This window comes from Malaclemys terrapin, chromosome 1 (assembly GCF_027887155.1).
Source record: "Malaclemys terrapin pileata isolate rMalTer1 chromosome 1, rMalTer1.hap1, whole genome shotgun sequence".
Classification (NCBI taxonomy): domain Eukaryota; kingdom Metazoa; phylum Chordata; order Testudines; family Emydidae; genus Malaclemys; species Malaclemys terrapin.
The window spans coordinates 27,896,173-27,911,274 of NC_071505.1; the positions used below are offsets into that span (position 1 = coordinate 27,896,173).

A 15,102-nucleotide genomic window follows, 5' to 3' on the forward strand; every position below is an offset into this window, starting at 1 on the left:
AATTGCACGTTTAGTGCCATTCAGCTACAGAGCAATGCTTCTGCAGTGTTGAAAACCACTGACTGAACAGTTATAAAATAAACATATACGTACTCAATTACAAGATATAAGACCTAACCAAAGGAAGACGGATAACTCTCTAGTCCTGGCAAAAAGATTGACAGATCAAAATTATAACAGAAGAACAAGGCCTTTATCACTTAATAAACCATAGATTCTGCATTGGCCAGAACAAACTACAGTTATTAAAGAAACATCACATCATCAGTAGTCAGTTATGATAGAAAGTGGAAACCATTTTTTGAAGGAACCTGCTAATGACCTAAGAATGAGACAGAGTGAGAATGAACATATATCAAGGAAGAGTGAAGGGAGAACAGATACACTAAAAGGACAAAAATACCTTAATGGATTGCTCCAGCTTCCGGTTGTGTGAAGAGACTAAAAAGATTATTTAAAACATAGATAAGCCTAAATTCAGTTTTCTTCTCAATAGATCTAGAAGGCTGTTAAACTGTCTGAAAAGACTGACTGAGACCTGTTGATACAGTGATAATAACATAAAAGATATCAAGTTAAATAAATGTTTTTGTTAGAATCTGTTAGTGTAGAGAACTGGAGGTCGGGGGGAAATGGGAAGTACGCTATACTGTCGCAGGGAGTCTATTGTGTTTATACATGCTGCAAGACACTATGCAGTGCTGCACTATGCTTCCTCTTGACACTCTAACTCTCTCACACAGACAGACAGAAACCACTTGCAGAGTGTTGAGACAGAGCATACAGCCATGCTAGATTTACAGCATATCACTGCTGTTTACTTTGAGTTATTTTTAAGTAAATAGGTTACCCTAAAACCTGACTCAGTCATCACTGAAATACTACAGCTACCATAACACTGTTTATAAGAATATTTTGTTTATTTAGAGATACAATACTGTAGTTGTTCAACAGATTTAATGTTTCCTTTTTATGGGCATATTTCCATTTACTTTGGACCCAATCCAACTGTAGTAAAATCAGCAGGAGGCTTTCCGTTGATTCCATAGAGAGTTGTATTGGGCTCGTTAAATTATTGAAACTGTAAAGTTTTATAAAATGGACATTGTAGGCAGTTTGTAGGGTGCCTAGCACAGTGGAGCTCCACACCTGGTTTGGATCTCTGGACACTAATGTAATATAAATATTTAACAACAATAATATGCTTCATGAAATAGTAGCCCTTAACAGGAAAAGAATAGAGAGAAATTATCAGTTACTACAATTCAGTATTGCACGTGGTGTGTTTCCTATTATTATTTCTGTAAATGCTTATAGAATATGTTGCCTTTTGAGAATCAGCTTAAACTCTTCATTTTTGTTTTGTTTTAGTATGTGCAGAAGCTTATAATCCTGATGAAGAAGAGGACGACACCGAGTCAAGGGTATGTAACTCATTGGATGAAATGCTTACCTCTCAGTTTTCAGACATTAGAAATAAAAAAAAAAAAAAAGAGGTCACTGATGATAGTAGTTATAGAACCAATGTAACTATTCTTTTTCAGTATTCTTTGATAGTGTATGAGACTTTGTTCCAAAGAACTGTCATCCCTTTAATTCCTATACTAGGTCCCTGTGTAGGGCCCAATTTTAAAAAATATTAAAAAATGTTTTGAGTGATCTCCCCTGTGATACCTAGTTTTTTGATGAGACCTTTCTTGTTCAATGATATATTTGCCCAAAGGGCCCTATGCTCTGAAAGTAGTCATTTAATAGCCTTATAATTTTGCAGCAGTATCAATATCTTTCCAGGGGGGGAAAGATAAAATTGCATAACTATTTTCTAATTTAGATAAAGATAAAATTGCATAGCTATTTTCTAATTTAGAAATGCAATAGTTATTTGGTTGGATTAACAAAACTAATATTTTTAACAAATCAGTAAGTCACCCCTTCAAAGGTATTACATTTACTTTGAGGATAAAGTAGTACAAGTATGATTTTGAGGCAATTTTTGAAGCTGTGCCTCATATCAGTTGATTGCAATATTTTAAAAGTAATTTAAAAGTGATACCTTACATATTGTGTTATAGCTATGAAGTTTCATTACACCTTCTTAAGACTGAACAAAACAAACAATTTGGTTGCCAATCAAGTTACTAAATTGGGATGGGCCGGTCTTCTTTTCTTTTTAGTATATCTGTATCTCGCTTGGATGCTATGCAGTTTGTTATTTACTGTGTGAAAATTCTGATGTAAAAACAAACTGAGAACAATAGTAAGTTGTTTTAGATAACAAAATTTGAACTCTCAAGGTATCCCATGAGGGTTTGCAAAAATGAATTGGATGTTAATGGTATAGTGGCTGGATAAGCACAAACAGATTAGTGCTGCTCTCCCTAATACTGTGGTGCAGTGCTAAATCCCTGGCACCCATAGGCTTGGCTGTTCATAGTTCTGGTATCTCTGGGCTTGGTGCATCAGTTATGAATGTAAAAAAGTGCTTGAGCCTTGGCACCTCTTTCCTTACAAATTAAGCACTGCTGTGGTGTAATGTCTTTATTGAATATGTACCCAAGTCCTTAGGGTTTTGAGGCAAGAATGCTGCCAAGGGTGTCATACTATTATATAAACTTTGTTAGCAGGGTTAGTTCAGCGTTTCAGCTATGTGCTCTTTTATGATGATCATTTTTAAGGTTCTGCATTGAGAAAAGAAAATTAATTCAGGAATTTCTATTATATTTTTCAGATTATTTACCCCAAAACAGATGATCAACGAAACAGATTGCAAGAGGCTTGCAAGGACATTCTTCTTTTTAAGAACCTAGATCCGGTAAGAGATTCTTTACAGTGAGCAATATTTAGTAGTGTCAATAAGATTGAATTCAGTTAGAGTTTGATATAAACATTCTTGCAACAAACTTACATCTTGTAAGGCAGAGATCGGCAACCTTTCAGAAGTGGTGTGCTGACTCTTCATTTATTCACTCTAATGTAAGGTTTCGCGTGCCCGTAATACATTTTAACGTTTTTAGAAAGTCTCTATCAGTCTATAATATATAACTAAACTATGGTTGTATGTAAAGTAAATAAGGTTTTTAAAATGTTTAAGAAGCTTCTTAAACATTTTAAATAAAAATGCAGAGTCCCCCGGACCGGTGGCCAGGACCCAGGCAGTGTGAGTGCCACTGAAAATCAGTTCGTGTGCTGCCTTTGGCACGCGTGCCATAGGTTGCCTAGCCCTGTTGTAAGGTAATAATAGATTTGCTGCTGCTTGTCTTGAGCTTTTTGTAAGCTGTATAGATGCACATTTCACAAAAGGAAAAGTATTATGAAAATTTGTGAGGTGTATAGAGCACAGTTCTTTCCTTTAGTACCAAATAACATAACACTGATATTGGGTGAAAGTGAAATACATTAACATGATTGTAAAATCTTTTGCCCTTTCAGAGGCTTATTTAAAAACTGTTTTAAGAGATTAAAAAGTGTTGATACATATAAATGCACATCAATTAATTACAAAACTTTAAGAAAGTTACTTCTGATGTTGTTTGTTTTATATCATCCCAAAGTGTGTTAAATGCCTCTCAGAAACCTCATACGGCAAGGTCCCTGCCCCAAACAGTATACAATCTAAGGCTTGGTCTAAGCTACAAAGTTAGGTTGTCATGAGTTGCCTTGTAATGACCTAGCTATGCATGTGTCCACACTCAAATTTGTCTCCTGACAATGTAAGCGCCATGTTACAGCAGCAGTGATGCCACCTCCCTGAATGGCGTTGAGCCGTGGTTGATGCAGTGTGACATAGATTACACAGGGTCTACATTCAACCCTAACAGTCCTCCAGCAGCTCTTCCACAATGCCTGACACTGACCACTCTGATCACAATTGCAAACTACACTGGACAGGGGTCATGGAGAGTGGAAGCACCTCCCACCCTTTTAAAACGCCCATGTATTTTTGAAATGCCTTTTCCTGATTGCCCAGTTTGACAAGCACACCTAGCAGCTCTCCCTTGTTGAGTGCAGTTCACCAGGCCATCTACACACTCCAGATATGCTCCTGCCTAAAGTAGACAGGAGATGTTGGATCTCCTGGGCCTGTGGGGAGAAGAGGGTGTGCAGGAACAGCTACAGACCAGTCATAGAAAAGAGGATATCTATGAAAAAGATTGCACAGGGAATATAGGCAAAGGGGGTGGGGGATGTATGATGGGGATCAGCAGCAGTGCTGCATGAAAGCAAAGGAACTGAAGCAGGCATACCGTAAGGCCAGGGAGGCCAACAGTCGACTTGGAGCCAAGCCGCAGACTTGCTGCTTTTACAATGAGCTCTGTGCCATGTTCGGCGGAGATCAATGTTCCCTCTAATTTTTTCCACCCATGTGCGGAATAAATTTTGTTATGTGCACCAAGGTAATGTGTGGATGTGCGTCACCAGTAGAGACAAAAAACCTAGATATAATATATTTTTAAAAAGTTACCATAGGAATCATTACTCCAGCCAGGACATGTTAGTCATTTTGGAGCTCACTATTCAAAGAATTAAATTAAAGGAATTTCAGGTAAGTGTGTGCATGCATTTTTTTTTAATAGTGCTAAACGTGAAGCTGGGCCCTGGTTCAACCCCAAGTTAGCAGGACTCAGATACTTACTTTTCATTGTTTTACTTGTATGAGAAATGGTAGAGGTACAACAACAGAGTTAGTTATCTGCTTTTCATTCCCCTTTAGGGTTAGGTGGGGATGGGAATGCAGAGCAGTTTTTCGTGTACATAGTAATGTCCCTTGTATCCTCCTGAGAGACCTCGATGAAACTTTTAGGGAGGATTCAGAGGGATGTTAGCCTTATTTCTTTCTCTGTGGTAGCACGATTTTTCCATGCCAGTCTGTAATGACTTCGGCAGGCATCTTTGCAGTAAATGGGCTAGTGGCATATGGGCCTGGATGGCTTCAGGACACCAGCAGCAGCTGTGTTCTCTGTGCCTTTGTTACCCTTGGGACTGAGATATCAGCTAAAATCACCACAGCCTGTGGAAAATAGTGCCAATATTTAGAGCCATTGCCATGTACTCATACTCATGGAAATAAGGGCTTAAGTTTATTGTTTTATGCAACTGAACAGTTCCCTCCTTATCCTTCCCACACTCCGGCAGGCCATACACATTGTGGCTGTGGCTGGAGAGTGTTGCTGTGCAGACATGTCTTGCTTCAAACTCTTATGGGAATAAGGGAATTCTGAAACTCAACTTTTGCTTTTTATTGGGACTGTGATACATCTATCTGTTTTATCTGTAATTGCTGCTGTTGTGGCCTTGAGGAGTGCCCTCACCACACCTGTGGAACTGCCTAACCCTGATGAGAAGAAAGAAGCGGGGTGGGCGGGGTAGGGAGGACATGTTCCTGGAGATCCTACAAGATAGTGCTGCACTAGACCATGAACAGGGGGCCTGGAAGATGAATAGAGGAGACAGCCCTGAGAAAGAAAAAGTGGAGAGGAGAAAGGCACAGAAGTCCCAGCAGGAAAAGGAGAGGAAGATGCACCAGGACATAATGGGGCTTCTCAGGCAGCAAATTCAAGTGCTGCAGTCTTGTTGATGTACAGGTCCAAAAGTTGTGGGCTCGCCTCCCTCTGCAATCTATGGAGAACTCCATTTCAGCAGCTCTCTATACTCCCTAACATTCCACATGGCATCATGGACCACATCCTTACCCCTACCGCTCCACACTGAGGGACAATAAGGGAAACACAGCTTCACATACACCGACTTGTGAGAGCCCTGGCTGGTGTATGTTTGGCAGAAATGGATTTAAATGGACAGTACCGTTCTACTTTTCAAGTTCTGTTCTCTTAATTGATTTTATAAGTTTGCACTATACTGGTTTTTAATTGCACATTATTGTTTTGCACTGTTTTTGGTGGGCAATAAATGTTTATATTTTGGAAAAATATCATCTTTATTACTTCATAACGTATACTGCAGAATGCCTAGTGCTACTCAAAGCACATCTTACTTGTAATACACCACCACCACAGAACTCATTAGTGCAGTTAAAACCACAGTGTAATAATTATGAATGTATAGGAAGCACTGCATAATTCATAGGTTCATTAAAAGACTCTGTGATATCCATAAATATACACCAAGCACTACACAATTCCTAACAACTCCCAAAATTTCAGGGCCGGACAGATCACTGTCCAGCACAGCACATTACTGTGGGTGACCTTTAAAGTGCTCTTTTAAGGCCTCCCTCAGCCTCATAGCTCTGCAATGAACTCTAATGGCCCTTGTGTCTGGCTGTTCAAACTCAACAGACAGCTGCTCCACTTCCACCCTGGTGGCAACTTTTCTGCTTTTGCCTCACAGCTATTATGTGGGACACAGCAGGCAGCTATAACATTGGAATATTTTTTTCTCACTGAGTTCTAATCTAGTGAGTAAACACCACCAGCATCACTTTAATTTGCAAAAGCACATTCAACAGTCATTCTCATCTGCTGAGTAAGTTGTTGAATCTTTCCTTGGCTCTGTCAAGGTGGCCAGGGTACAGCTTCATGAGCAAGGTATAGGCTGAGCCCTCAAGATCACTAATGGCACTTCAACATCACCAATGGTAATCCGCAAGTTGGGAAAAAATGTTCTCTGCTTGCTGCTTCCTGAACACTCCTGTGTCCTTAAAGGCGTGAGCATCATGCTCCTTCCCTGACCAGCCCACATTGATATCAATGAAGTATCCCTGGTGATCGACCACAGCTTGTATAACCATAGAAAAGTAGCCCCTTCTGTTGATGTATTCTGTAGCAAGGTGGGCTGGGGCCAAAATAGGAATGTGCTTGCTGTCTATCACCCCACTACAGTTTGGGAACCCCATAGCTATATATTAGTCCACAATATCTGCCATGTGCAGGATAATCAGGCTCCTGTGTAGCAGGATTAATGACCCTACATGCTTGCATGACAATGGCCTCACTGGATTTTCCAACCCCAAAATGATTTCCAACTAAGCTTCAACACTGTAACTGCCACTGGCTTTTGAACCATCAATGCAGCTCTCATTCATTCTGGTGTCCATATGCGGGAGGGCTGGGGTGAGCTCAGAACACAAATCCAGAAATGTGGCCTTTCCCGTCCGAAATTTCTGCAGCCATTGCTCGTCATCCCAAGCCTGCATTACAATTCAATCCCACCAATCAGTGCTCATTTCTTGGGCCCAGAAGCATCACTCCACCATCTGCAGCCGCTCCATGAATGCCAAGTCACCTTGAATTGTTTTTCACTTTGTCCCTTAGTAATCTGTCCTCAAAAAACCAGAAAATACAAAGTTCAGGTATACCCCCTTCCCCACAAGACAACCTTAATTCTACCTTCTGAATGATGCCTTGCTAGCATTCTGCCCTTCCAGATACTATAGAACACTTTAGGAACAGATTACATGAACCCTGTAGGGCAAAGTGTAAAAATTTCTCTTTGCTAAGGCAAAACTGAGGTTTAGGTCTGGCATAACTACCTACACCTGGCCTACTCTCAAATACTGAGCCTATTCCACACAAACCACCCCTGACTTGCTAAATGTTACCACGTCTTCACCTTTGCCCTGAGGATTTCCTTTGACATTGCCTTCACTCACCCCTCACTAAGCCTTGGAGGCCACTATGTCACAAGACTGCTGACAATCCTCATGGCAAGAGGACACCCTTGTGCACATACTGCAAATACAGCCTACTGAAATGAGGCATTGTTGATCTTTCAAAGTATGCATGTACCTCTTGTCATATCACAGTGAGAACTGCTCCAACTGATCCCCCCACCATTCAAATACAGCTACACCTAACAGTAAAGGCAGCTGTGGATCACAATACAAATAATAGTACATTCTCTTAGAACGTCCTCATGTCTACTTATTATGGCAGCCCCCTTACTGAACCATTCTCAGTGGCTATTGCCAGCTCCAGAGGGCAGAGCTTAAGCTGCATTGTGGAGATGGCCTGTACGTAACACTTTATTTCCTGTTTTTCTGAAGTTTAAATTTGCATTACTTTAACTCTTCCTTTCCTGGTGTTCAGAGGTTTAAGTTTAGCTGCCCTTCACATTCTGGAAGGACACTAGGCACCAGTGGGCAAACTTCCTTTTGTGTTAACCAAGATTTTGGGCATTTAATTTTACACGCATATAGGTATAATGCTTTGATATCTGCAGCCACTTTGTATAGACTGGGTGAACGTCTAAAGGGCATGTATCCTGTTACACAGTTAGCTTTATTTACATGTATGACTTATTTTATATTAAATTTATTAAGCTGTTTGATGTCAAAATGCACCAGATATGCTTCTTTGACTTGACATTCAGTGTTGTGCTGTAGGGGGCTGTCTGGGTCTTCCAGGAGCTCCTTGTTAAAATTCTGTTGCCACCAAAATGCAAGGAAGGTCACGAGGATTTCCATGCCCGTGATGTAGTTTATCCCTTCCTGGATATAATTATATTATCTCTGTCAGGGATGACTAAGCTCATTATATATGCACATTTTACTTTAGGAGTGGACTGGATTATATTAAATTGCAAATATTCAAAAAACAAAAAATTCCTACACCCTCACGACATTGTCACTGTCATGCTGTCTGGACACCCAAAACTGGTGGTATGTTCTGTAATTATATTTCAGCAACCCAGTAACAAATGTGAATTCCTGAAGTACTCTAACAGTCTGACCATGGAGTCACAGACAGTCCCCCATGGGCACACAAGTCACTTGGGCAAGCTGGACATAGTGATAAATGGTCACTTATAACAAAGATCACAAAATATTAAAAATATTGCTCCCAGTCCCAAGAGACCAGTCACTTACCTCAGGTCAATGTGTACCTTAAATTTCACACCAAAGACAACACTTTTAGCCAATCCTATAGTAAACTAACTAAGGATTTAGTAACTAGGAAAAATAAATGAATTATTTACAGATTAGAGCAGGCAACATATGTACACACATAAGTACAGCCTATGATTCCAAAAGGTGACAGAGAGATGATAGTCTGTCAGCTCTGAGTGTCTTTTAGGGCTAATCCAGCTTGACCCTGGGGATCTGCTTTTTTCCCTGGCTCCAGCCCTGCCAGAGTCCAAACAGCAAAGAGATGAAAAATATTCATGTCAGCTATCTTTATTTCCCTCTTGACAAGCACTTCTGCATATAGCTTGTGTAGGCACAATTAGCAAAGTCTTTGTATCGTGATGCCTCACAATGGCCCACTTAGTTCTGATAGTCCTCCTTGATGGGTGAGGGAATCACTCCTCCTGCCTGAGTTCACAAGTTCAGAGCAGGCCTTTTGACAGTTATGAAGTAAAACGTACATTATTCCTTATAACATGGGATACAGACATAAGTAAGATTAATGCATATAGCAACTTACAAGAATTTTATAAAGTCTAAAAACTAACCATGTCTTTACAAATTCAGCAGCTATCTTGAACAATATTAACATACAGGTGAGCTGGTCTGGATTCCAGCTATGCATTTGTCAGTGCTCAGATGATGCCTACAGCCTTGGCAGTAGCTGACACCTGGTCTGCCAGCATCACAGTCACTCCACCCCTAACTTTAAATTACACAGAGTGAACACTGTATTATGCCAACATTTTTCAGAAACAAAGTATAACTGCCAGCAAAGTGTAGTTTAATATGTTTCTTTGCCAACTGCTGGTGTCTCTTCCTTGTATAAAGTTCTGGAAGAGCATTTCTGATGAAACGAGAAAGCAAATGAATAGTTACATTAGCTCATTCTGTCTGCAAGTACTGTTGGTATGCAACTACAGCGACAACTTTGGTGAAGACCCTTGTTAAAATATATATTTGTAGCACATCACTGCTGCTGTTCTTTATCTAAATAACACTTTGCCATTGTTCTGAGGTGAAACAAGTATTAGTTTACACAGTCAGTGTTGGAAAGTGCTGGGAGGAGCCAACCAGTTTGGCTTGCTTACACAGGTTGACTTCAAAGATGTTTGAAGTATCATTAAGCCTGCTTGGTGGAGATGTGCGGTTATTTGAGAGGCAGTTGCAGCTATCTGGGAACAAAGGTAAATTATGTGCTTAAGAGGGTTACTTAAGGAGAATATTAATTAATATTCAAGCATATTTAGGAGTATGAGTCAGCTGCAATTGGTATTGAAAAAGGAATATCTTTTGTTTTGCTTATAAGCAGATGTTACAGGAGAGAGCTAACAATCTTAGACTGGATTAAAGTGCTCTGTCATCGGTAATAAGAAACAAATGGGTAATAGAGGCCTTTGACATGTGAACCTTAAAGTCCCAAGTGGGCTATAAGGGCATAGAGTTTACGCTTAATTGTTTTGTGTATATAAAATGGGGGCGGGGAGCTGTGGGGGTCCCCCTGCCGTCTTGGCAGATGGGGAGCTGCAGGGGTCCCCCTGTTGCCCACGGCGGCTGACTATCCCAATTCAAGAGCAATACAGATTTCACAGATCCATGTGTTGTCTGAGTTAGAGTCCATGATTACAGCACATTGCTTTAGTCTTTCTCGCTTTGCATCCATCCTCTGGATCAAAGCTGCTTCATGTTCAGCTGTACCCGGTGCCAGATTTTCCCTCCAAATTGGATGGGATTCTGTGTGCTCCTCCCAGCTTTCTACACTGATGTTGAATAACTTCATATCATATATTATATAAAATAGGTCAGACAAAGAACTTTGTGCTATGTGAAATTTTTAGGTATCTTAAACTCTACTTTGTAACTATTCTGTGCCACTCTTGTGATGCTTTCTATATTATTCAACTAGTTTTTTACCTATTTTTATTGTAGTAAATTTTTTCTGTTTCTGCAAAACTGCCAGTGAAATGTTACTTCATTTAAGACTACCTGAATTGAATTTTTTCCTGTACTGTAAGTGATTAGATGGCGAGATGTATGAATGTTTTATTGTGAACAACGTGGTGAATGAAGGATGATCTGGCTATGAGATGGTAACTCTGAGATCTGTATGACAGTATGCAAGGAGAGGTTTGTGATTATAGATGAGGTATTGTGGATGGGAAGAAGGGAGTTTTTGGTGGCTAATAATATCTATTCAGCTCTTAATCTATTTTAAATACATTTTTGTCTGGGAATTTCCTTTTATTTTTAGGAAATATTTAAAAGCAACGATTCAGATTGTAAGGCCAGAAGGGACGAGTATAATCATCTGTCTGATTTCCAGTATAACATAGGCCATAAAACTTCCCCCAAAATAATTGCTAGATCATATCTTTCAGAAAAACATCTAGTCTTGATATAAAAATTGTAAGTGATGGAGAATCCACCATGAACCTTGTAAATTGTTTCAATGGTTAATTACACTCACTGTTAAAAATTTATGCCTTATTTCCAGTCTGAATTTGTTTAGCTTCAACTTTCAGACATTGGATCATGTTATACCTTTCTCTGCTAGATTGAAGAGCCCATTGTTAAATATATGCATCCGAAGAAGTGGGCTGTAGTCCACGAAAGCTTATGCTCTAATAAATTTGTTAGTCTCTAAGGTGCCACAAGTACTCCTGTTCTTCTTTTTGTTAAATATTTGTATCCCTTATAGGTGCATATAGACTGTGTGACGTTGTGCAGTCTATATGGTTTTATAAAAATATAAGTGAATATAATGTAACTGGGATATGCTTCATGCAAAAGGTCTCTTGTAAGGTATCATTACAAAGCTCATAATCTACTGAATGTGATCATCCTATTTGTAGAAATGTGCCACTCTTGTATCTAAAACTAGAAATATAAAACATAACTCTGAGGGCCTATTGTAATTATGTAAAGTGTGGGCCATTAAGGATGGTTTGGAATCTTGATGACTCCCGTTGTCTGCAGATGGCCGTATTTACCTATGAGTCTTCCCGTATATGTGTGTGCTGGCAAGTGAGTAATGAAGTCTTGCAGTGACATGTGATCATGTCACCAAAACTGGAATCCATCTTTAACCTGGTACTTCTCCAGTGAGGGGGGGTGGAAACCCAGAGGGACAAAGGGTTCCCGCCTTATGCAAAAGATATATAAAGGGGTGGAAGAGAACAAGGAGAGGTAGGAGCCATTATGAAGATTCCCCTAGCTATCACCTGAGCTGCAACAAGAGCTGTACCAGGGGAAAGAATTGTGCCCAGGCCTGGAAGGTGTCCAGTCTGAGAAAAAAATTACTGAAGCATCTCTGAGGGTGAGATTATCTGTATTCAGCTTGATTAGGCATAGATATGCGCATTTTATTTTATTTTGCTTGGTGACTTACTTTGTTCTGTCTGTTACTACTTGGAACCACTTAAATCCTACTGTCTAGGGTTACCATATTTCAGCAAGCAAAAAAGAGGACGGGAGGAGCCCCGCCCCCGTACTGCCCTAGCCCCGCCCCTGCCCCCTCCCACTTCCCACCCCCCTCAGAACCCCCAACCCTCCCCCGTTCCTTGTCCCCTGACTGCCCCCTCCTGGGACCCTCCCCACATCCTAACTGGCCCCCTAGGAGCCTACTCCTACCTTTACCCTGATTGCCCCAACCCTTATTCACACCCCCACCCCCAGACAGACCCCTGGGACTCCCACGCCCCATCCAACCACTCCCCACCCCGACAGCCCCCCCCAGAACTCCCAACCCTCTCCCCCGCTCCTTGTCCCCTGACAGCCCCCCCCAGAACTACCGACCCATCTAAACCCCTCTGCTCCCTGTCCCCTGACTGCTCTGATCCCTCTCCCCACCCCTGCCCCCTGACAGCCCCCCCAGAACTCCCAAACACCCCCCCGCTCCTTGTCCCCTGACTGCCCCCTCCTGGGACCCCTGCTCCTAACTGCCCTCCAGAACCCCACCCCCTACCTAAGCCTCCCTGTTCCTTGTCCCCTGACTGCCCCCTCCTAAGACCCCCCCCAAACTGCCCCCCAGGACCCTACCCCCCTACCTGTATCCTGACTGCCCAAAACCTTCTCCATCCGCCCCCAAAAGCCCCCCCGTCTCTTGACTGCCCCCTCCAAAATCTCCCTGCCCCTTCTCCTGCCCGCTGGCCCCCTTACCCCGCCGCTCAAAACAGGGTGTTGGGCTCTGTGCGGAGCTGGACACGTGGCTGCGCTCCCCAGCGCAACACACAACCGGGTCCCTGCCCCTGCACAGTGCTGCCGGAGCGGGGCGCTGGGCTGCAGAGGAGGAGGAGCTGCCGAGGCCGATGCAAACGGCCCGGCCGGCTCAGAATGCAGGGAGGGAGGGAGGGGGGCGGGGAGGAGGAGCTCTACAGCTGCTCCGGAGTCCAGCCCGGCAAGCTGCAGGGGGAAGGGCTCTAGCTGCCAGAGCCCCATGTGAGCGTCTGACTTTCCTGCAGCCCTCCCAGCCGCTCGCTCTGCTCTGCCTGGGGGGGGAAATCCCGGACATTTTGAGTGATTTACAAATTCCCCCCCGGACGCTATTTTTAACACAAAAAGGAGGACATGTCCGGGTAAATCCGGACGAATGGTAACCCTACTACTGTCTGTATTTAATAAAATCACTTTTTATTTAGTAATTTACTCAGAGTATGTATTAATACCTGGGGGAGCAAACAACTGTGCATATCTCTCTATCAGTGTTATAGAGGGCGAACAATTTATGAGTTTGCCCTGCATAAGCTTTATGCAGGGTAAAACGGATTTATTTGGGTTTAGACCCCATTGGGAGTTGGGCATCTGAGTGCTAAAGCACACTACTGTGAGCTGTTTTCAGGTAAACTTGCAGCTTTGGGACAAGTGATTCAGACCCTGGGTCTGTGTTGGAGCCAGACAGGAGTGTCTGGCTCAGCAAGACAGGGTGCTGGAGTCCTGAGCTGGCAGGGAAAACAGGAGCAGAGGTAGTCTTTGCACACTGGGTGGCAGCTCCCAAGGGGGTTTCTGTGATCCAACCCGTCACAGACTGTAATCATGATCACCCCTTAACCATCTCTTTGTTAAGCTAAATGGCTAGTATCAAGGAGCTCAGTTAGTACAAGGCATGTTAATCACTGTTAATCCATTAATCATTCTCATGGCTTTTCTCAATCCTCACCAATTTATCAGCATCCTTCTTGAATTGTGGACACCAGATCTGGATGCATTATTCCAGCAGCAATTGCACCAGTGCCAAATACAGAGGTAAAATAATCTCTCCTCCTACTTGAAATTTCCCTCTTTATGCATCCCAGGATCACATTAACTCTTTTGGCCAACTGTCACACAGGAAATTCATGTTCAGCTGATTACACTGCTCTACAGCCAAAATGCTTCTGAAATAAATGTAGTCAAACTTTACTAATTCTGGGTCACTGAGAACGAAAATGATGCTTAAAATTGTTGATTGGCTTTAGTTTTCAAGATATGCTATTGGGTCAGTATATGACAATTATTGAGTGATCAATTCCTTGTCGTCCAGTCTCAGCTTCTGTCAATCTGAGTTTAGGGACACCCAGAGCATGGTGTTGCATCCCTGACCATCTTGGACCTATCTTGGCCTTCATAACATCCCAAGACAATGAGTTCCACAGGTTGATTGTGTGTTATATGAAGAAGTACTTCTTTATGTTTGTGAAAACTGTTTATTCCTATCCTTGGTTTCCTATCTTTTAACCAGTTGCTGATGCATGAGAGGACTGTCGCTTTTATCCCATGACTGCTTTACTTTGCTTGAGCCTTTGGGGTGGGATCTTGCCAAAGGCTTTCTGAAAGTCCAAGTACAGTATACACTATATCCACTGGATCACCCGTGTCCACTTGCTTGTTGACGCCCTCAAAGAATTCTTATAGATTGGTGAGGCATGATTTCCCTTTTAAAAATGGTGTTGACTTTTCCCCAACACACTGTGTTTTATTTATTTGATAATTCTGTTCTTTACTGTAGTTTCAACCAGTGTGCCTTGTAATTGCCAGGATGGCCTCTGGAGCCTTTTTAAAAAATCGGCGTCACATTAGCTATCCTCCAGTCATCTGGTACAGAGGCTGATTTAAGTGATAGGTTATATACCACACTTGTTAGTTCTGCAATTTCATATTTGAATTCCCTCAGAACTTTTGGATGAATACCATCTGTTCCCGGTGACATACTTTTGTTTAATTTATCAATTTGATACCTCAATCTGGGACACTTCTTCAGATAT

General features: G+C 41.9%; 1 protein-coding gene across 2 annotated transcripts in view; it reads left to right on the forward strand.

Moving 5' to 3' along the window:
* PRKAR2B (protein kinase cAMP-dependent type II regulatory subunit beta) overlaps positions 1-15,102 on the forward strand; it is a 197,309-nt gene that overhangs the window by 150,189 nt on the left and 32,018 nt on the right. For both annotated transcript variants that reach the window (XM_054018539.1, XM_054018549.1), the window contains exons 3-4: positions 1,372-1,424; positions 2,729-2,812. In XM_054018539.1, the coding sequence (XP_053874514.1) occupies positions 1,372-1,424; positions 2,729-2,812 (137 nt within the window). The remainder of the gene's footprint in view (positions 1-1,371; positions 1,425-2,728; positions 2,813-15,102) is intronic.